Source organism: Dicentrarchus labrax, unplaced genomic scaffold, assembly GCF_905237075.1.
Source record: "Dicentrarchus labrax unplaced genomic scaffold, dlabrax2021, whole genome shotgun sequence".
NCBI classification, from domain to species: domain Eukaryota; kingdom Metazoa; phylum Chordata; class Actinopteri; family Moronidae; genus Dicentrarchus; species Dicentrarchus labrax.
In genome coordinates this window covers 32,771,427-32,795,718 of record NW_026136719.1, presented here as the reverse complement: position 1 = coordinate 32,795,718, position 24,292 = coordinate 32,771,427, and the positions used below count along the sequence as shown (strand labels likewise).

Sequence of the window (24,292 nt, the reverse complement as noted above, 5' to 3'; positions counted from 1 at the left end):
ACTCAGGGGTCCTGAGGGTCAATTATGACATAAATCCACTGACAGATCTCAGGCCTGTTTAGGTTCAACTGTCTCGAGGTGTTTTGCTCACAGACTGACACTCAGTCAGTGCCTGAGGGGAAATTATATCTGAAGAGAATGCTTTTAGAGATGAGATCCAGCTGAGGATGTTTCCCAGGCGGGACAGTGGAGGGCAGGATGTTGGATTCCCCGCAGACTTTATCTGGAGGCAGGGACGGCTAAGAGCCAGAGGCTGGCTGCAGGCCAGTTACTACAGCACTATGAGAGTACATCTGAACCTTACTGTCTGCCTCACATCTAAACTGGCTTTTGAGTGGAAAAGCACAAGTTGGTATTCATCAATGCCATCTGCTGGAGGAGTGGGACTGTCTGAGCACAAATACATAGAAATTCATCTTCCTCCAGTTAACTAGCTTTTTATCAAATCTTATGTCCATTCATTTCCAGTTACAAGCTAGGTTTGATTGCTTCATACGTTGTTAGTTTTTGCAAAAATGTAAAAAGTCCTAAAGTATAATTTCCAGTGCAACAAACATTTTCACTCTTTGAGTCTTTTTTATGGGAATAAGTCCAACATTTACTTCCTTTTACATCTGTTTTAGTCTCCACCAACTCCTGAAAAAATATCTTTAGTTCCCCTATGTTCACCAGCTAGTCTCTGATAGGCCTTTTCCACCAACAGAGAACCAGCTCCATTCTGGTTCACACACCTACTTTTGAACCGTTGAGAGCAATTTGGCAAAAATAAATTGGTTCAGAACCTGAAAAAGTTTGTTCCCAACTGGAACCCAAAAATAGCAAGTGTACCTTAGGAACCAAAGTGGGCATGTCATATTCTACAGGTCATTGTGAATTGAGCTAAAAATAACTCATGTCATGGCAGTAAACTTGACTATAGTTAACTCAAAATCATTAGTTAGGTTGACTATAAAATGTCAATTCAGACAACTTAAAGATCTGAGATATATTAAGTAAGCAGTACTCACAAAACAAAGTGATCCTTACAAGTCTAAGCCTTCAGGAACTATCAGGAAACAGACTTTTTAAGGGAAAACATTATTTGGGGGCGTTTGGGTTCTGTTTTCAGGCATGTTGTTAAACCTGGTACTCAAATTGTTCGACTTGCTGCCAAAATTAATTTATCAAATTAAATTACAAAAGATCTGAACTGTCAGTCTTAAAGGTCCAGTGTGTGTGTATATATATATTTATATATATATATATATATATATATATATCACACATATATATAACTGTAAATATTGTTTATTTTATGTCATCCTAACTTCATTAACTGTTATGTTCTATGTGTGTAGCATGAGGGGACTACAACTTTCTTTTTGCTGGGCAACCTTGTGTTGTATAATGACAAAATACATGAACTACCTTGTGATGTTGATTTCATTCATTCATTCATTCATTCATTCATTCATTCATTCAACCTGTATTTAAATCTCAAGGAATCACTGAGGGGATCAAGGATATTGGGAGTACAGTTAGAACAGAATAAATTAGTAGTTTCAGATGTTCCAAGTGTGTGTAGCACAAAAACTAAAAGCATTTTCTCCAAATTTTGTGTTTGCACATGGGACCTTGAGCGTTAGCCAATCACTTGAACAAGTCAAATAATGACTTCAGGACCATGCAGTAAGGAGGTGATATATAAATAAATAGAAACCAAAGCCTGTCACGTTCTACTTTTAGAGATGCCCACAGAAACCTTGTCATACCAGATGCAATGATGAGTGGAATAACTGTCAGCAGTAATAAATGGTAGGACGGAGTGATAAACTGAATCTGGGGTTGGAAGCAGAGGCGTGTCTATAGACAACATAACCATAATTCAGAACTGACAAGAAGATAGCCTCAATTATTCACCACTGAACACAGAGAAAATAAGCTCTGTTTCTGTTCAAACATCAAAATGTTCAAAGATTACAGCAGCTTTAATGATTAATATGTATGCATTATTTGTATAGTTCAGCTCTTGATTACAAAACTAAACTTACTGATAGACTGCTGAGGATTTCAGCTTCTCATTTATGATTCATTTACACCTCACACCCTGCTCGCAAAAACTATTTCACAGCAATAATCTTATATTCACTAACAAGGACCACGGCAATGAACGGAATTTAGAAAGGCTTATTGCATGTAATGAATAAATGTGGATCGGGAAAGGGTTGAGGGATGAGGGTCAAGGGATGAAGGTTTGAGGGATGAAGGGATGAAGGTTGAGGGATGAAGGGTTGAAGGTTGAATGATGAAGGTTGAGGAATGAAGGGGTATCAGAAGGAAGGATTGGGGATGAACGGATGGAAGAAAGGTGGGTTTGTTGGTGGATGGATGAATGGACGGAGGGATTCGGTGAGATAAGAGGGAACCGAGTGGGTTGTGAGACTCTGATTGGGAGAACCGTCTCTTTGTATCTCTTGTAGAGAGCCCCCCAAAGAATATGATTGAATATTGATATGGTTTAGGTCAATACGGATGTACATGAGACATGCTCGAGAAGACCATGTGACAAAGAGTTTAGTGACGTTATCTGGGATTCCCTGCCTGGAAGCAGTGGAGGTGGCTCGGATGCAGATGGAACGCCCCTAGTACGGCTCTAGGGACATTCCTGATCAAGGACGTTGAGCGAAAAATATCAGCAACCAGATTGTCCGTCTGGGGAGTCAATAGAAGATGGTGACTGAAGACGGTGGGACTGGAGATGGAACAGCATCGGAGGCTAGTGCCAATTGTCTGAATTTCTATAACGAGAAGGAGAGTGGCGGCGATTATGTTTTTGCAACCTGGGACGCAAAAGGCTCGGGTAATGAATTGATGCTGGGCTGAAGCTAGGCTGAGCATCGAGAGAAGTTGTTGTTTAGTGCATCTGTGAGTCTTTTCTTGAGTATTTCCTGGTGGTGACGGTGGTGGACTGATTCCGAATGTAGGGAACGGTGGACTGGGGAATGGGCGAGGTTGACGTAGTGAGAGGTGAGAATTTGTTGTCTGAGAGTGGGTGACACGGGGGATGGTAGGGAGGATATGACTGGGCGCACTGGAGGTAATGCAGAGGCTAGAGTGAAATTATCATGCATGGGAGGATGGGTGGGAAAGCCCATGATTGGGCTATGTGGGGACCTGTGGAAAAAAAAAGAAGGAGGTGCGTCAAATGAAAGACAAGAAACACCAGCTACATATAAATAAACAGGAGGAAAATGGCTGGTAGCGTTGCCATGGATTGTAGTTGTGGGCACGCTCTGTGTGGCTAAGAAGGTCAGTGTTGGAATGGGAGGAGTGGAGGCAGCCAAAGAAGACAGGACGGGGAAGTCCGGTGAATAAGAAATGAGAGAAGGGAAAAGGATGCTGGGATGGAGGGATGCATGTGCTCATGTTGTTTGTGGTAAAGAATAAGATTGGTGAGAAGCTGAAATGGCAGGTACTGGGTTCGATACGACCTGGCCCTCTGAGAGGGTTGATGAGGATGGATGTGCTGTGAGGTCATCATCGCGAACCTGAAGCGGTGAAGCTTGGTGAGGAAGAGTGGTGCTTTCCTGGAAGTGCGTAAAAAGTTGGAGAAGTTTCGCTTTGTGTTGGAGTTGTCGGTGGATGAAGGCTGGGAGCGTCGGGGCACGTGGATTGTTGAGCAGAGCCGAGGTGGCTGACGTTAAGGAATGATAAGCGCAGAGGAGGACTCTAAGATTTCGGGAGTTTGCCATTCGTCTTGAAATATGTCGCTATCTGAAGGGTTGAGGGTGAGCTCGTTCTCCGTGGTTGGAGGTATACGTTTTTTTGTGTTTCTTGTCTGACGCCAATCATGGGAAGGAGTGACCGGATAAGGTGTGCTTAAGTAAGTTTTAAGCGGAAATGAGATGAGTGCAAGACGTGGTCTTCGTTCCCGAACCTAGTTATAAAACTTCATTCAGATTTAAAATGTAGTCGTTTTGGGTGTGGACAGGATTATCAAGTGCTGACTGTGCAATGTTGTTTGACTTAATTAAGTAAATGTCACTTGCCTGGTCTTACCTAGTAAGTGTTATTTAGGGACATACTGTACATAGGACCTCTAGTGTGCTTTGACACTTATGTTAGCTCTGAAGACATTATACGTATTTGTTTTCCACCAAAATAGGTAGTCCTGTAATACTATAATGCAGAGACTCCAGCATTATTCAAAAGTCAGCAGTGACTTGAGACTTGAGATGTTTTATTAACTTTTAACCAAAATCACTGTCCTTTCCTAACCTTAATCGGACTCTGGTGTGATGGTCCTGGACTTTGTACACCCACTATCCACCTCAATCACCTAATTGTGACTGCATTATATAAATGTAGTGTTTAAAAAAATGTTGTCTGTGAACATAATCCAGGCAGGTAATTATGAAAACAATTTAGTAATATAGAAGCGGCTGTGGCTCAGGAGGTAGAGTGACCACTAGTCAGAAGGTTGGCGGTTCATTCCCCTGCTCCTCCTGCTGCATGTTGAAGTGTCCTTGAGCAAGATACTGAACCCCACACACTCCTGATGTTGTGCTTCGGTGTGTTAATGAGTTCTGATGGCCTTTGCCATGACTGTAAAGGGTGAATGTGGCATGTAGTGTAAAAGCGCTTTGAGTGGTTGGAGGACTAGAAAGCCACTATACAAGTACAATATTAACTTAAAATGTGGCCATAACACGTAATTAAATAAATGATTGTTATTTTCTAAATTATCAAGTTAAGTTTGACAGCATTTGACACCCAAATGGGGTGGGCTGACATTTATTAGGGGTGGCAGCTGCCACCCCGTGCCACCCCTCTAGATCCACCCCTGGTTGCTAGGAACATAGACATATATACATATACTATATATCGACTGTAGATATTATTATATTAATATTATTATTGTTATTATTATAATTATGTCACTATCATCATCATTGTTATTATTATTATTATTATTATTATTATTGTAGACATAGGATCTGCTGTCTCCCACGAGATCTGGTTTGTATGCTCCGCTCATTAAAGCATCCATACGCGGCACAGAAGTCCGGCATCTTTTCATTCACAAATCTTCTGTCAGAAGCTCGTCTGCTGATAACATTAAGTAGAATTTGTATTTGGGTAGTAAAACCAGCATTTTTAAAACATCCAAGCACCCTGTATCATAGCTACATGTGTGACGTTTTTAACAAATCAATATGTTGGAAATCGGTCCAAAATTCAGCGAATAATTCTCCCTTGAGATTGAGGAGTACCTCTTTCCTTCGTAGGTTGATGCACCGCTGCCTCTTCTAGCCCTGTTCCAAGATGGCCGCTCTGTAGGCACACCGCTCTAGTGGGCGGCAGCAGTAGATGCGGCGTCTATGTCTATGGCTAGGAAGGCAAGGAAAATGTGCTAATGTTAATTAATGTTGATACATTGTGGATAAAGGCCTCAGCATGCTATCTGATGGTTGGGAAACAGCAGACTCGACTGTGTTCCTTTGTTATTCTTATGGATGTTTTCTGTTCCCGGCTCAGTCCTGAACCTCAGATCATGATCTCAAGAAGACTGATAAAATAAAAGCTGAAATCAAGAGAAACATTCACCATATCAAATATCTGCCGAGCAGTCATTTCGGAGCCACATATTTGATTTAACAATGAAACACAATATTTTCACATGGCAGCATTTGAATTCTGGTTCTTTGCTCACATACACAGCAGTGGTAGTTGTGACTCGGGAGATTTAATCTGCAATTCAAACCAGCAGTAAGAATCAAAGCAAGCTGCATATTCTCAACATAAGCAGAATATATTTACATTCCTCTATTAATGTTTAGTCTCAGCAGTCCTGAGCGGCCATGTCACAGCCCAAGGATTTCATTACAAACATAGTTTTAGTCCTCCTGCATGAACACAATGCATTAAGGATTGAAAGTTATTTGGATTTATACATGACTTTGGCAACAATTATTAGAATAAAATTTGCCCACAATTTGTCTTTCATTTCAACAAATAAACAGGAGACTCTGCAGGGAACAACGTACTTGGAAGAGCTGCAGAGTTAATTTGACGCTTGCAATTGAAAACATACACACATGTCAAAATTTCCTATTGAGGGACAATTAGTTAAGTATGAAGAGCCATGCAAGATGTAATTCCTTACTAACCACTCTCATAGTAAGTAAGTAATATTAGAAAGAATATATATAATATTGCATTAGATGAGATCATAGATACACTACTGCTAAGTATGACAATTTATAATGAAATTATGTTTAACAAATGTACTACATTCAGTTAGGGGGAGTAGCTTTTCTTCTACAATCAAAAGGTATTTTCTATTTTACCACTTAATTAATAATTGGTAGCCTAAACATTTACTTGTTCCAACTAATTCCACATTATTTATGTCAACAGAAATCATACAAATAAAGTTTGCAAATTAAAAGGTTTGTCTAATTCAATAAATTGGAACATTTATCTTGCAACCATGAATTTAATTAAGTGGTGATAACAAATCTACTAAATTAATTTTTAGAGTACACCGAATCTATTATTTACATTTGAAATAATTTTGGCCCCAAAAGAAGAATAATGAAATGATTAAAATGTAATTTAATCGATGTCCCCACAGTGCTGAATGACAGGAGAGAATACAGTTGTAATTATTTCCAACCATAACCTTCCATTTGGACTTTGTTTTCCAGTCCAGAAAAGCATAAGTGACACTAGATGTATTGATCTACAACAGTGCAACTGGGTTCTAAACATTTTGGGAATCTGTTTTTCTTTGGGCCCTCTGCAGTCTACTCATGATTGAACAGGTTTAAACTGTGACTTGTCAGTTTGATATTCTAGTGCTAACCCCGGACTAGGCATTATTGTGCACAAGTTCCTGTTTAAATACAGATTTTGATGCTAAGCTTCCAGTTCCTTTTACCAAACACTGGGATTTCTGATGTTCTTATTTAACTGTTGCTCAGAGAGCTCTTTCTGCCCTTTCAGTTGTCAGTCTGGTTGAACCATTGGACAGCATTTTGTTCTTCATGTACAAATGTTATAAAGAAAATTAATATCTATTTGTAAAAAGGGCTTTCTACAAGCAAACAGCATGAAAACCTATTCAGAAACAGAGTAAACCTCTCAGCCATCTGACAGTACCAAATCAAGACAATGCTACAATATAATAAAGGATGCTGAAATATGGTCTGCTTTGATGTCATGACAAAGGTTAGGCAACATAAGAGTACTTTCCGACCGGGCTCAAGCAGACAGTAAAAATGAAAACGTCCATACAAAGACTCCAATCTTTAGACAGTTTCCTTGTTCTTAAATCTTCAACAAATGGTGAGACAGAAATCCAGATCAGACCATACAGCCTCTCACAAACAAAACAATCTGACACTTCTCTTTGTATTTGTTCAATGCACACTAGGACACTTGTCTTGTCTCAGAACACACTTTAAACACCCACCATCCACCCCAACCACATCCAACATGGTACATAAATTTAGTTCTTCATTCATTCATTCATTCATTCATTCATCCAACAAAACAAATTATATTTACCATCCCAGCCTAATTGGGCAAACAGTTAAGTCATATAGAATTGTAATTTCTAGGACACTGGGTGTGCTGTCGTACTTGTGTGGTTTTATGGGCGGTACTGCACTAGTTCTAACAGGGGCAGTGATTTTCTGGTTGTCGCCGTCAGGTTGCCAGGTAACCAGCAGAGACCTCAGGAGGTGACTGTACCCATCCAAGAAATAACTCTGTACATAACCTGAATAATAGTGTTTCAAAAATTTTAAAAAAGGACCATTCCTGAGTTTTTGTATGACTCCCTTGAAGGCAAGAATATACAGGCTTATGACGATATATATAATAACCCAGTCTCCCTCCCAAGTTGTCAAATACTGAAGCATAAGTCAGTGGCCCCTGTTCTGGACCCGCCCGTCGTCAAAGTCAGGAGATGTAGTAAAAAGAGCAAGTTAGTCCACATAAGGAGGTGGTGGGGTGGATGGATGGCTCAAACAAACACAGGACTTGAACCCAGGAGACCGCTGTTGGTGTCCCATGTGAAATCAAAAGTAAACAATTTATTTGAAATGACAGTTTTTCCTAAACTTAACCAAGTAGCTTTTATGTCTAAAGGTTGTCACGTGTGTGGAAACTGAGTATAGGTACACGAGAAACTTTAACCCAAATGCAAACTAATGCAGTAGTCCGAGACAATCAAATCAAAGTCAACAGCCAAAATCCAACAAACCAGGAAGAAAATCCCAAAACTGAGGAAATAGTCCATACAAACTTGAGGAAACCGATGGAGCAGGCACACAACAACATGCGATCAAGGACGAAACTAGCAAATGAAACAAAGAAACTCAAAGACTAAACACAGACACACAAGACACAGGTAAAAACACTCAGGGCGGGGCAAACCATCAAAACTGGAGGGAAAACAGACAAAGACAGGAAGTGAACCAAAGGAAGGAGGAGAACTGCAAAATAAAACAGGAAATAACCAAAGAAAACTACCACACAAGCTTTATTTTGAAAGTGCCCAACAGTGTTATATTTTGAAGCACAGGGCCACTGACCGAGCTGGTGCAGTCGAGCTAAAACATGAAAGCACATTGTCCTGTAATGTGATTCAGTGCCGTTTACCGTCATCATCCTGTCAGCAGGTGTGTGACCATGATGTCTCCCATTTCCACACTCACACCCTCCCCTCTCAACTGTTTGCCCATCCCTCAGTCTACAACATAGTGAAAGTAAATCAGCTTTTATTGCTATAACCCCAGCCTCCTGTATTAGCATAATAAGATAAAAGCCAAGTTGGCCAGATGCTGCAATAAAAGTAGCTTCACATAAATAGCTCGGCTTACGGTCACAATAGAGCACACTCACTTTCTGTTCTTGTTCACAGCAGTCACACATACCAATAACAACGTTTCTTTGTCATCAGACTGAGTTAGATCAACAGCAGAGGGAAGGCAAATATATCTGACTCACTGAAGACACGCAGCTCAATGTCTCCTCTGCATCACACACTGACAATGAGAGGAGGGCATTTGCCGTTGTGAATCTAAGTTCATTTCTATAAGCAACAATGACGGTGTGTTCTGAGGGACCTATGGCACGTGAAAGAGGCAGGGGAGCGGAGTTTCCGTTCTCAGTGCCTCCACTGGAGTCCAACAACCTTTTCCAACCCTCCTTAACCTGAGGTTTGTGTTCAAAGCAGCTGTGATCAATAAGCACTGTGGCCTAATCAACAATGGATTACGTGACTACTTATCACAATAGGCTCTAGTGAACCTTGTTCCAAGCAGCAGATAGCTGTTTTCAATGAAAAATCATTATACGCTAATGAAAACATACCTATGAATATCATATTCAATTTCTGACAATAGATCCTCCTAAATGTTACACATTGGACCTTTTAAAGAAAAGTTATATATGTTCAGTATGTCATACAGCTCCTGCTTTCCTACTCTGATGCCATTACTTATTTTAAAGCACAGAATCATATCTGTAATTATGCCACACCTAAAAAAGAAAAGAAAGAGAAATACAGAACAATGTCAAAGATCAGATTTAATTTATATATTTAAATAGTGCCAAGAGGAAAACAGAAGAATTGCAAAACGCCTCTAAAGTGCTGGGTGAAGGTTTTCTGAACGCACCTGCTGTAAGAAATAAATATGGTGAGAAAACATACGTAGTGGAAATGAAGTTGCCTTTTAATTTCCTGCTGCCAGAAAGGGCTCCAAATGAGGGCAAAATGCAAACAGCGAGCATTTATTTAAAGAAGATGTGTGGGCTGACTAGGAGAAGCTACTAAGTGCTGTTAAGTGTGGTCTTTGAAGTCGGTATGACACATTAGAACTGTTTTCATATGTAGTGTTACCATTCAAGACATACATTGACATGGCAGGCCAGAGCTCTATCAGTGAATATCACAAGATGAGCATCATTATCTTTAGTCAGATTATTAAGCTGAGTGGGCTATTTAGCAAATGGAATGCCTTCATACGGTAACAGCTAATTGAGTTATAATTACACTGAAAGCCCATTACCTCCACCAGACTGCATGTACTTTACAGACCTGGTCAGAGAGGTGTGTGATAATGACTGAAGGTTTCATACTGAGCAGGTGAGAGTCTAAACTTTGCAGACTGTGTGGGCACACAGCATACACACAATGGGATGTGACTCATGAGCCGTGATTAACAAAGGAGCTGACACAAACAGCCACTGTGTTATCGGAGCAGGGTGAGTTTGTGAGGCTCCCACAGTATGTCACTAGTGTCTTAAAGTGGGATCTTGCCATTGTATTTGTTTGAGTGAGTTAAACCCAGTCCCCCATGAGAGGGTTTGTGGTGATAGCATCAGCTGCTCACTGTGTCTTTTGTCCATACTACCACTGGGGCATCAGAAACTTACTGCCAATTGACATACCAATTACACTTACTGCAGTCCCCACATGGTGTCTCCGTAGCGGCCGTAGCCCTGTCATGTAGTTGTCTTTTTGAGGAGGTGCATCAGCTATGGTGTACCCTAAATCCTTACAGCAGATGTACAAATCCAACTTTAACCTTCTTAACAACTACCGAACTATAGGACAACTACTGAAAATAGGACTCAGAGCAGAGCAGTGGACATCATGCTGTTCTAACATAACATAACCCAGCAAATAGAAATTTGATGACTGAAAATAGTGTTGTGCTTTCATGATCTGACAATTGCACCAACAGCATCTAGCACAAAGTTCAGAAAAGCTCATCAACCATCTGCAGCGTGGGCGGACAGCGTGTGAACAGAGGGACAGATGGGTTACTGGACTCCCTTTGGTTGTGCCAACTCACACACCTGTTCCCAGGCAGCCTGATTGGCCTAGACAGAGCCACACACACAAACACACACACAGACACACACACACACACACACACTGAGTGACAAAAGGCATGGTTAAAGTACCAGTCCACATGGCAGGTCCACTTAGTCTCCAGCTGGTGTCCAAGGCAGTGCATCATTCATGGACTCTGATGAGCTAAAACCTCCACTTGATCAGCATTTCTGTGATACCACATGTGACAGCGGTCAGTTTCAGCAGGGTCAGAAGCTAAAAAGGAAAAAATTTCTTTTGACAGCCTCACAGTTGTCAGTTCAGAAAGCCATTATCAGGGACCCACTCTATAATGAAGCTGATGATGGGAGTCAGTAACACTGGGTGTAATTGGAGGCCTGAGGAGCAGTCAGCTGAACAAAAGAGACTCAGAGCTTTGAAGGAGGCGTCAGAACAAAGTGAGCAAGGCCAGGCTTTGTTGCTTTTCTTCAACCATCAGTCCTTTGACAGGAGGCCTGTTAATCACAGCCAATTAGCTCTTAAAGCTTTGAGGACGTGGAGAGAAACAAGTAACCAATGCTGTTTTATGATGGCTTCAGTCTACAGGCCGACGACTGCTGCGCTACATTAGCAGCACTTTGTAATAGCATAATTGCTATCACTCAGTCAAAGCTTGTCCAACCCTGCATGTGCAGTCACAGAGGGAGCACAGGCTTTTCATTTTTAACTACAGTTTTCACTCAAAAATAATTGCTGCTGAAGGTAGAAAATACTGAGAGCTGTTGACAGTGAGGGATTATTCAGAGAAACCAAAAGTTTTTAAGAGTAAATTTGTCAGTGGCAGGATCTCTAAACCTCCTAGATTAAACCAGATTAAACCTCTCTGGGTGGCCCACAAGTGGAAGGTTGGGGGAATCAACACTTTATTACACATTCAACATATAGACCAAAACAAAACCAAAACCAAGTACCTTGAGTGGTTAGAGCGTTGATGCTGCAAGTCAGTCAGAGTTTGGGTTGCTGAGAGAAAATCAGTCTATATAATGACATACTAAATGCTAAATGGATGACCTTTATAGTTTTTGCATTAATTTGAATGGCCAGGATAATTTGTTATTTGATTATTTTGTTAGTGTGATTTGTTTCTGTCCACAAATATCAGTATACATATGCAAATCCCAGTAAAAAAAGGAGAAAGTCATATATTGAAACATTTATATATGGTTTTTTCATATATATAGGGGTTGCTGCAGCCCCCTCACCAACTCCCAGCGCCCATGGGTTGGACTGTTATCTGGATCCATAAAGTATATATTTCTTAGTGGTTACAATTTGGGATGCACAATGATATTGGCTTGCCATTGGCCAATAAAGGTTTCAAAATTAAACGTCTACATTGGCAGTTTCTTCCGATATGACATGATAAAATGCCACTTGAATTATACCGTTAATTCGGCTAAATGCTTGAAGGAGTGCGAGCCGAAGATAGTGTCACCATGTTTGTGAGCATAAAAGAGGGACAAGTATGTTGATGCTGTGAAAGTCTTTTAAAGTCTCCCAAACTGATAGAAAAGTTGCTATTTGAAATGACTGATTGGACAAATTGCTCTATGTATATGTTGTATGATTTGATCACGTTTTCAGAAGACCCACAAAAGAATAATAAAAAACCCCCAACTGACTTGGTTGTTTGTGACATGGATGTATCCCAATCATCTGGTCACAGAAAAAGAACAACTGCAGAAGCAATGATATAGATGCCTCTTCCATAACAGTGTATGCAAACTTTTAACAGCTTTATGAAGTAGATAAATCCTGGTGAAGTTTGTTTGGTTTCAAGACAGGCCTTTCACAATAAGCCCTGCTTTTTTGAGCCTTCTTTATGACACACCACGTTCTTTCGTTGGCATTAAACTGGACGTAGTTATTTGTACACCAATGTGTGAAGAGGGAAGTGTTGAAGGCTGTACAGTTCCTGTAAATGTCATTGTAGTCTAAGTAGTGTCATATTATCTGTATTGGTCAGTAAGGATGAGTTAGTACACCATTATCTGTATCTGTTCAACAAATCTAATTATCTGTTTTCAAATCCATACTGTAAATGGGAGGGGCTTAAATAGGACATGGCTGGTGCTTAAATCGTAAGTGGGCGGGACTAACCAGATGATGTTCATTTAAGCCTGAAATTGACACGAGTTATTTTTGTCAGTCCCTTCAGCAAGTTTGCAAGATGTTGTGATCCAAACAATGAATGCAAATTCAACCATCCCCATGAAATCTGCACCATGTTGCTGTTTTTAATAAAGCAGTCATGAAAACAGGCATTTTAAGCCGCAACACTTCCATAAAAAAGCTACTTTTTTAGAGAACTATTTACAGAATATTTTCTTTTTAAAATAAAAGTAGCTATATTTATGAGTATGGATATTGACACATTTTACTCATTTCAGCAGAGTACTCACTCAGCCTTAGTCAGTACGGTTAAGGCCCTGACACACCAAACCAACGTCAAAAAACTAGTGGTGGCAAATGTCGACTGTTCTCTTGATGAAGTTGCCTCCTTCACTTCCGTTTCCATCTCATAAACTGATTCACATAAGATGAGAAAGATTTCTATCACCAATGAGGCAGACAACGGGCTTTATGGTAGAAAACATTAAAGAGATGTCACATCCCGGACGAGCCCCCAATTTGTCACAACCCTATATGTTTCTGTTCTGGACTATATTTATTGTTAATTTCCATCCACAACACTTGGGGACTTGAACTCTGAACTGAAAACTGTGGCACCACGTCATTCCAAACAGCACCTATGGTCTCCAGAGGCCCTGTGGTCAGACAGATTACACTCAGCTTTCATATCCAGCCCCATTTACACACTGTGAGCATGGAGCGCTGCCTGGACATGATGGGAATATGGAGCGAGGATGGAGCTGGGTGGAATACAGTTGTTTTGAGTGTGCAACTGCAGGTAAACAGGCAGTGGTTTTGATCGGCGCAGTGTTGTTTTTTTCTCTCTGTGGTTTGAATACTTTTGTCACTGTGTTTTGAGGAGATTCACAGCAGCATGATTTAAGATAGACCTGTCAGCATGGAGACACACTGACTGCAGACAAGCATGCAGCTATGCTCCGCCAACCACAATGCACGCACACATAACCACAAACTGCATAACATCTCAGTGGCTTATGCAAATTGAACACTATCTCACACACACACACACACTCTCCGACACACGCAGCACAGCAGAGCGTCTCGGTGATGGTTTCGGGGCCCGAGGCGAGGCGCTGTAAACAGACCAGATGCCATTCGAACGCTATTTACAACACTTGAGTTGGGACTTTTTCAAATAAACACCATCTCGACAGTTATCAGCTAATGACAATCAGGCAGGAAACGTGGAGCGGAGCCAGACGACGGCAGCATGTAGATGCAGAATGAAGACATCCTGAGAATGAAATGTTCCCATCTCCCCTCCCTGCCAGTCCATCACAAATGCTGCAGAGCTTAGCAAATGTCAGAGGGGAATTTAAGAGGCTAATCGGAGTGCATGTCATGTCAGGAAGGAATGTGGGAAACTATTTCTTTTCAAATCACCTACCAGTTTGTTCAAGAGCCGAGACTGAAGAAAGGTGTTCAAGTGCCAAGCAGGAGAGATGCCAAGAGCTGCCAGTTTGTGTTTATGAGAAAAACAGATCTGAGCTTTGGCATTCCACGCATATTTGACAGGCTTTAGAAAAGTTTTCATAGCTTATATGGAGCTGATACAGACTGAGTGGGTGATGATATTAAATACTACAGGACAAAAGTATACAAGCTATGTTTTTTAGAACATCACAAATGCTGTTCAGGTCAAAACCAAGTTGAGAACCAACATCCAGTACCTGCTCAGACGTAGTTTTACCTTTTTGTCGTCTTCACTGTCACAATGTCACCAGGACTCTGAATGTTGACTATTAAAGGTCCAGTGTGTAACATTTAGGAGGATCTCTTGTCAGAAATGGAATATTATATTAATATGTATGTTTTTATAAGTGTATAAAAACCTGAATATAAGAATCATTGTGTTTTCATTACCTTAAAACGACCGCCATGTTGTCACTACAAAAACAGTATCACTCATGTACACGACATGTCAGCAATGAAGTTAGCTCAACGATGTCCAGTCAGCCTCCTGTCCATGTTTTATATCTCCCATGTGGTTCCTGATGGTTCCTGTCATAAGGAAAGCTTTTACATGGTGTCAGAAGAGGGCTTGGTCTCTCTGGTACTTTGCTGTGAGTTACAAAAGATAATTGACAAGTTTGCATGTTAACACAGCTAACGCTAGCTCCCAGAGAGGGTAGAAGGTGTTAGCTGGACATGGACAAGGTTAATGCAAGACTGAATCTAACATTGGAGTATTGGCAAAAAAACTGGAATTAAGTGGTTTAAGTTGCCATCACCATTACTCTTGTCTGGCAATGTGAGGAAAAACATTATATTGAATAGTTCTGGGCACACAAAAGCAAAGATCATGAGTTTGGGGGATCAGAAAGTCACATGATAAGGGACAAAACTGTGTTCAGAATTACTGATCAACACCTTAAGGAGCGACTGCTGAGAGAGCCAAACCTCACCTTGGATGAAACCATGGACATATGCAGGGCAGCTGAAATAGCCAAGTCTTAGATACTGGCCATGGATGGTGACAAACTCCAGCAAAACAGGACAATACATGCCATTCAGCAGAAAAGGACACATGGTCCCAAACACAGCCATAAAGGTCAGTGAACTGACTGAGAGCACACACACACCACAGGCTCCATTGTGTGTGGAAAAGTGCATCAGCCACGTCATTTTCCAGTATATGGAGTTACATGTCGCACCTGTGGTAAACATAACCACTATGCTAAAAAAAAATGTGTGGTGCTAGAAAAACCTCTCAGTGCAACAGATACAGCCCGAACTTCACTGCCTATTCATAGGGAGTGTAACTGTAGGAGAGCTGGCGACCATCGATGATGATGGATGGATGGAACCATCGACGTATAAAAGATGGAGGACATGGACATCTTGATCGCCTTCTGGTGGCTGACTGCAGTATAGGTCAGAAAGCCTGCTGCCTCCATGTTAGCAGATGGGCCAAACTAAAAAGTCAAAATACACGTCAAACACATTTTGTGTTTTTGACAGCTGAGCCCTGCTGATTGAGTCAGCTGGGTGTATGGGTGGGACTTCAATACCAGTTGATGCATTAAATCCAACTAACTCACCGGGTGAAGGGAGGAGTTAGTAGCACCATGTTTCAGCTACTGTCATGACAAGAGATGCCAAGGTCTTACATTATTGTGTCACCCTCTGGACAGTTGCATCGGTGCAACATTACAGGAGAATACTCTGGGTATGGCTTGGGCTAACTGAGGACATTGAACTGATGACGGAAGCATGTGTGCCTCCCTCTCTCTCTCTCTCTCTCTCTCTCTCTCTCTCTCTCTCCCTGGTTTCTCCTCCTTGTCTCCTGTTTTCACTCAGGATTCTCTGTGCTGGACTATCGGCAATCCTGGGACTTCTCTCTCTCTCTCTCTCTCTCTCTCTCTCTCTCTCTCTCTCTCTCTCCCCCCTGGTGGTTGGTGCCTCCTCCAGGAGATTCGGCCCTCTTCTCTCTCATTCAATTCCATTCGATTTCAATTGTCAATTTTTCAATTTAATATACTTTAATGGCATGAATGTGAGAAACCATTATTGCCAGTGTCAATAAGTAATGATGTTTGGATTACGTGCCCCTCAGTTTGTGACATGCAGTCAGCTATTGTGCAGCTGTGTTTGCTGCGTTTCGCTCTCCCAATAGAATCTTTTGTTTTTCATGGTCATTTAAGTGAATTGGACCAAAAAAGGTGCCCTAATTCAGCACAACCCTAAACCTTTTTTATTTTTGTCTATTTTAACAAGGACATTTTCAGTGCTGTTTTCTCAGTGTTAAGCTAGTGTGTTTACATGGAGATTCAGTTATGCAGCGTACTCTGATTGGCTAGACCCTGAAATTATTTTCTAACCCTAATGAGCTCACACCTTATCTCTAACAAAGGCAATGAATACTAGCCAATCAGAGGACGAGTAGTGCGGGTCTTAGCAGGATGTAAGGGAAAAAAAATCAAGTGTTACGTGGGGTTTAGGGGTGCGCAGTACGCCACCTCCTGGACAAAATTCAGAAGTACAGGTACTGAGTACCAGTGAGTACTGGCCCATTTCAGGTACTGGCTTGTCCTCTTCCAGGTTTCCATGGTGGAGGGAGGTCATGTGGCTCAGGTCCTATTTGTTTGGTAGCACCTGAAGTTGCTCAACGTTGTCCCGGACCCATATTCTTTGTATATGTTTACAATTTCTCTATAATTTTGACATTTTGTCCATACTGTAATATCACTATGCTGGTGTATTCTGTACATATAACATCTATTGCATGTCTGTCTGTCCTAGGAGAGGGATTCTCTTTGGCTGCTCTTCCTGGGGTTTCTTACAGTTGTTTCCCTGTTAAAGTTTTTCCTGATCTGAATCAAAGGTCTAAGGTGTCATATGCTCCCCAGATTGTGAAGCCCCTTGAGGCAAACTTGTGATTTGTGATATTGAACTATATAAATAAAATTTGACGTGACTAGACTTTGAACAGACATCATCTGAGACCAGCCCAGTCTCACGACAAAGCATGTAATGGACGGACTAGCAACAATAATGGACACTAGAGGATAATGTGTCAGTGTAAACGTCCAGACGTAAAAAGTAGAGATGCGTATGAAGGAGCAGTACCAGCAGTACAAAGAGGGCCAGAGTCAACATTTAGAGGAGGTCATGTGAATGGATGGGTCAAGCAAACACAGGACTTTAACCATGGAGACCACATCCTGTCTGAAACCAAAACCAGGGTTCCCCTCTTTTTAAGAAATCGTTTTTCAAGACCTTTCCAGGGGTGTCCCTAAATTTCAAATATTTCCAGTACGTGTGGGAACCCTGAATACTCAACGGTGGTTTGTCAGGTATGATCTTTTCCCAAATTCAAAATCCTCCTCCTCACACACAAAGCCCTCCATATCCAGGCCCCTTCTTACCTCGCTGTCCTGCTCCACCACCACAACCCATCCCGTAGCCTCCGCTCATCTGATGCAAACCACCCAGGACCAAGCACCGAACCTGGGGTGACAGAGCCTTCTCTGTAGCTGCCCCCTCCCTCTGGAACTCTCTCCCCAAACAAATCTGTGACTGCACCGACCTTCCAGCGTTCAAATCAATGACAAAAACTCACCTTTTTAAAATTGTTTTTAATGTTTAGCTTAGTCCGATGTATTTTTAGTGTTTTTACTATTTGATGTAGTTTTCGCTGCTTTTATGATTTAATGTAAAGTGTCTTTGAGTATTCAGAAAAGCGCTTACAAATAAAATGTATTATTATTATTAATATTATTAATAAATCCAACCAAGTTGTTTGCTTACCTAAACCTAACAAAACTGCAACTTCAGCAAGCTTTATTTTGAAAGTGTAATGGACCAGCGTACGTACTGCCACACGCTTTGGTGTGATACTTGGGTTGCCAAGAGTCCTCTGCTACTTGTGATCATTCAGTAGTGATTAAAGGGATTTTGTCCCAGCATTCATTGAGGAGGAGGCAGCACCACACACACTACATCACACACACACGTTCACTGTGGGCCTTTAACCATGGAGACCATGCATGCGTGTTCAAACTTGATGTTACTTACGTTCATATGTTTACATGTGATAAGTCCGCTGAGTGCTTTGGCAACACAAACACATGTAACCTGCTGACAGAACTGTTCAGGGTCTGACACTCTGGCTGCAACCAAACAGCAGTTATGAGGATGAGTTCAGTCCAGTAAGACTGATGGAAACTTCCTCAACAAAACAAACAGGAATATGTCTTCACGCTGTCTTGGCATTCTTTCTAAATTATAGCTCAGTTTTTTCATTTTGGATAGACACGTCCTTGAATATTTCACCCTGACAGCAGCTCAGTGTCTTCCTCACATCGATCTAACTACCTATCAATGAGGAAGGACATTCTTATGTTCTGGCACCACAGCTGGCTCTGTTTGACAGCATCAGTCATTTGTTCAAATGCTTAAAGCAACAAATGTCTATATTATTCCCTTTCTAATGAACCATAATCAAAAATTAGAAATATTGTTCACCAATCATTAATAAAGGGTTTTGTACAACAATCCATAAAGTCTGCAGTTGTCTCTAAATGTTGTCAATAGATGGATTTGTGTCTGGTATAAAAACTAAGTGGTCAAATGCACAACTGGAGAACACTGGAAAAAAAATTGAAAAAGTTATAAGAGTGGTGCGTAATGTACAGTGAGTGAAATGCAACACCCACACAGTCAGTTGAAGCCCGCTTAACCTCACTCTCTTTCTGTACAGTTATGAATTTGAAACATGCCTGAATAACGGAGGACTAAAACTTTGAATGGAAGCCACGTAACCAATAAGAATTTATTGTCACAAGCACAATTTGTTACACAAAAATAATGGGTCACATTTACACAATTTTATACAGGTCTAGAACTCAATGTACAATTAACAGACTAACTAAATACCAATAGTTAAATATGTACTCACATTGCACACAATATCATTAAAACCTACACAAAACATGTACTGTGTGAAAGTAACACGAGTCGACATAAAAATCACATTATTTACAAAAGAACATCGATTTAAGATCTTTAGCAAAAGGACTGTCTGTACGAGGTTCTCCCCTCCGTCTGTCAGAGACATTATACAATCTATCATGTAAAAGCTCCCCCGCTAGAAAGTATTATTCAGTCTCTTCATAGTTGAAAAGATTATAAAGTAATAAAGTCAAGTAGCCAGAGCTGAAGAACACCGAATACACTAGTAAATACTGCGTTTTGCTTGGACGGTATGGCGGTTTCTCCCTTTTAAAGCAGGCTGGTGAGATTAGCAGTTAGCTTCATGAAGTGCACTTTAAGCCTTAGCTTAGCAACTGTCTGCGATGAGTTTTTTTTGTATTTTTTTCATGTATACACAGAGTCCTTCTATGCTCACGTCAGGGCATCACTACATACAGGTTACACAGTAAGGTTGCTGGAGAGTGGGCAGCAGCAGGTGGAGAGGAGCATCTCCTCCTCTCCACCTGCTGTTTGGCAGAGTCAGCGATGGCGTGCAAGAGGCTGCAACAGGTAGACGGAGGTGTACATCTGTAACACGCATAAATCCCACTGCGTGTGTGTGAACATGTATGTGCATCGTTGTCGACTGATGCTCTACAGTCACTGCAGGAGTTACCAGAGGAGGTGATTGGTCCATTACTGGTTTATTGATCCTACTGGTCTTACTGTACTGTGAGTAAGTGACATCCTGTCTGGGCTGAGATGCAGTCTTGCACACATTCATTAAGATTCAATGCATAAAGCCTTCAGCTGACTCATAGCAGGGGTTGCGTTAACCAAATATCTGGTTCAGTCGCTGACTGAATTATTTTAACAAGATGGAAAAATCTCAAGGCTGTCTGTCTGTCTGTCTTTTTTGGGGCTTTTTATTGCCTTTATTATGATAGAGCAGCTGGAGAATGACAGGAAGGTCAGGTGAGAGAGAGGGGGGATGACATGCAGCAAGGAGCTGCAGGTTGGAATCGAAGATGGGTCACTGCAGGAAGGACTCAACCAGATGAGCTACCAGGGCGCTCCGGCTATTGGTCGTTTTTACAGGTTGTCAGGACGGTGATGTACTGTAACGTTACCGCTGTCACTGCCACCTGTAGTAGACCCCCCTGTCCAGTTGGTGTGTGCATATTAATGAGCTACTGTCGAGTAGTCTTGTCTTTGATCTCACATGCATGATCTCATTGTCTAGCTAGCTTTAGCCATCACATCGCTTCATAGCCTAGCTATCGCAAAATATCACGGCAGCAGAGTGTCCAAAGTTCCTTCAAAAAGTGTGTTTGATGTGGTTGATGAATACAGCTAATGTTACGGAGGAAGCAAGTGGCAGCAAGGAGCTAAAAATCATTCATCTGCCTCGTGTGGTGTTGGCATGAAAAGGGACCGCACAGTGGCTTTTCTCTCCATGCTCTTATAAATGCATCCTCTGTAAGTTCTGTATATTAAATGCTATTGAGTTGTTTTTGAAAATGAAATGTGATTAAATAGGCTATATGTTTCATTATCATTCAAACAATGTAATTCAAATGACAGGCAATGATAGACTATGATGAAGTTATTCTGCCTCTGCCTGTCAAAAGGACGCACAATAAGTGTATTGCCACCTCTGACTCATAGTGTGGTGTGTTCCACTTTGTTCTGTGTTCCCTCTCTCATTGTGAATTTATATGCACAGAGCACACTGATACAACTATTCATGAATGGATGTCAACATGTTGAACTTTGGGTAAACCAGTCTTGCTCTTAAATCGGCACCAATAACATTCCCTAACAACACTGAAGCAGCCTCTGTGTATGCACCCATACACGTAGGTCAAATGTATGACCCAGTGTGAACATCTCAAATAATCATGCTTGTAAGTAAAGGGACTGTTCCTGTGAGACTGTGATGGCACCTACAGCAGTGTGTGATGATGTGCTGCTCACACTCACTGTCTGCTCTACAGGCCTAAACTGTGTGGAGGTGCAGTACACACATTCTCTCACATGGAGCCGGTAAATGTTTGGCAATATTGTTCTCCTCAGTCACAGTTGAGCAAGAAGTCTGACAGCTTTGGAGTGGTGTGGGCCTAAATTCCTCCACAGATAAGTAATGATTAATTACGAGGGTGTTACTTGGTCTTTTTACAGTTAGATTAAATGTGTCAGCTCTACATTGACACCATTGATAAGACTGAAACGTTGAATGATTTAATAACATATTTCCTGTTTAGTTAGTGATCAATATTTAGGTCAAACTAACAGCAGAGTGTTAATAATCATATTAAAAAGTCTGAATATAACAACTTGAGAACAGGAATCAGGGGACAGACAGTGTGCTTGCAGAGACTATCTGGGCTAGTCTTTAAATTGGGACTGTGTGATTAAAAATGGACAAAGGCTGGTGACATCAGCCATAGGTGTGTGAAGAGCCGTTGTGAAGCTCAGAGTGGTCGGTTCTGGCTGTCGCCATCTTGGTAGTCCTGACTCCGCTGACTCCCGGCTAATCCAAAATCTGGTAAAGAGGTGGAGCGTGGGTGGAGCTGAGGCGGACTGAATGAAGCCTGCTTACTGAAAACAGCCAGCTGTGAACGGCGAAATTAGCTATAGAGACCAAAAGTGCTTTTTGTACCAGGCTGTAAACAGGTTTATTTCTGCTGTAAAGTTGGGCATTTTAATATGGGGCCTTATGGAGACTGCTGGAGCCAGCCTCTAGTGGCTGTTAGAGGAACTGCAGGTTTTGTTACCTCCGCATTGGCGGAGGTTACTGCTTGCTTAAGGGGCAGCTGTGGCTCAGAGGTAGAGCGGGTCGTCCACTAATCGGCAGGTTGGCAGTTCGATACCCGGCTCCTCTCGCTGCATGTCGAAGTATCCGTGAGCAAGATACTGAACCCCAAATTGCTGTGCATCGTTGTGTGACTGTGTATGAATTCCGTTCTGGTGAGCAGTTGGCACCTTGCATGGCAACCACTGCCATCAGTGTATGAATGTGTGTGTGTGAATGGAGCAATTATCCCACCCTGGAAGTTAACCCTGATATACTACTGTACAGACGGGGTTGTGTGTGTACTTGCTTGCAGACATGAACTACTGCTGAGTTACGTCATGAGGATGAAGATCTTTTGACAAATTTGAAAGGGGGAAAAGGTTTAAAATCTTGGACACTGACAAATACAGCTATAATCACCTGACCCTCCTCCTCTAGTTATGCTGACTGCAGAGAGCTCCGCAGTTTCAGTGAGCTGGAAGTCACAGTCTTGAGACAATGTCCATCAGTGTGGGGACAGACAAAGAGCTCATACAGGTTGATCTGATGTTCCCCGCTCTGACAGCAGGGTTCCTCTTTGCAGAGATGAGGTATGTGTATGTTCACAGATACAGACTGCAGGCCTCGGAGCCCAAACATTAGTGGACGGTGTGTTTGTGTGTGTGCGAATGACGAGTGCACCCAGACATTCACCGTGCTGCACATCAGCTGCGTGTTGGTGATCCAGCAATAAAGAAAAAATGAGACAACATGAGAGATGAATGCAAACATCAGTCCAGTTCTGAGAGGGAGAGTGGTGGAGAGAGAGGGGGGGGGTTTTACTCAGAGAAGGGTGGGAACATGCCGAGATCAGCGAAGTCCTCGATGTTGTAGTTGGCCGTTCCCTGGGTGGGATCTCCAGCCATGGGTAACATGTCCTGCAGAGACAATATCAGACATATTACATATCTGTGTACACTGGTCGGCAGCCAGCAGCTGGAAGACACTCTCACACACTGCAGGAGTATGTCTCAGTGTGTATGTGTGTGTGTGTTACCTGGAAGACTTCTGTCTGGCTGGGGTTGGGGTGTGTGTGCTGTTCTCCGGCCTGCTGGGAGTGATGCTGGTTCTGCCACTGGGACCAGACCTCACTGGGACGACCCTGGAACTGGGCTCCACTCTGACTGCTTTCCCCCGACACATCTGGAGACACACACAGGGTTACACTCGTAACGTGAGACCAGATCTTCAAAAACAGACACCCTCCTAGTGTCCTCAGTGAAAGCGGTGCAGACTGATTACATATGATTTTAAATTTTAAATGACTTTTTATTTTTATTTATTTTATTTATTATGTATTCAGTACAGGCAACTTATTCACACTTCATTCTTAAACATACAGTATGTCATTTCTGATACTACAGGGTCTCTCACGTCAAAACAATAACAAAAGACAAAGATGAATGACATGGTGAAGTAGTGTGGGATCATGGGAGTATATAGAGTTAAAAGCACCAAGATCTAAACAGTGGATGGTAACAATGTGGCTTCAGACTGGATAAACAGTCAATGTATGACAGCTTCTGACAGACAACCACAACGCTGACGCAGGCACAAAGGGGATATGACGCCACTGACAGGAGGCCGGTGAAACGCAGCGTTGTCTGAATTATATGATAGTAATTGTTTAGGTACACGACTTAAGCAATGAGTTAACTAACACAAAATGAATCGTGAAAAATTTTAATAACTTGTTGAAACTTTGAAAATGAATTGTTTCGGTCAATTATTGAGCAAACACAAACGTTCACTGTCTGGAGATATTATATTTTATTTATATTCTCATTCTCATGAGTCTCTTTTGGAAGGCATGTCAGACAAAACAAATGATTAAATATTTGTAGTGGCAGCAGCAATTGCAGTAACTGTAACAGTAAAGAGTAATTACTAGTGAAGTAAGATCCTGGGTTTCAGTGCTAAGGTACGGTAGGTATTTTAAAGCATACGTTGGTTTGGTCTACAGCTATATTTTATAATAATACCTAGAAAACCACAGA

At 41.6% G+C, this 24,292-nt stretch overlaps 1 protein-coding gene across 3 annotated transcripts in view; it reads right to left on the bottom strand.

Moving 5' to 3' along the window:
- Positions 1–19,294: 19,294 nt before the first annotated feature.
- The window catches only part of arnt2 (aryl-hydrocarbon receptor nuclear translocator 2), a 77,460-nt gene continuing 72,462 nt past the window's right edge, over positions 19,295–24,292 (bottom strand). For all 3 annotated transcript variants that reach the window (XM_051380001.1, XM_051380000.1, XM_051380002.1), the window contains 2 exons: positions 23,293–23,438; positions 19,295–23,173 (listed from right to left, as the gene is read on the bottom strand). In XM_051380001.1, coding sequence (XP_051235961.1) covers positions 23,075–23,173; positions 23,293–23,438 — 245 coding nt within the window. In that variant the 3' untranslated portion in view covers positions 19,295–23,074. The remainder of the gene's footprint in view (positions 23,174–23,292; positions 23,439–24,292) is intronic.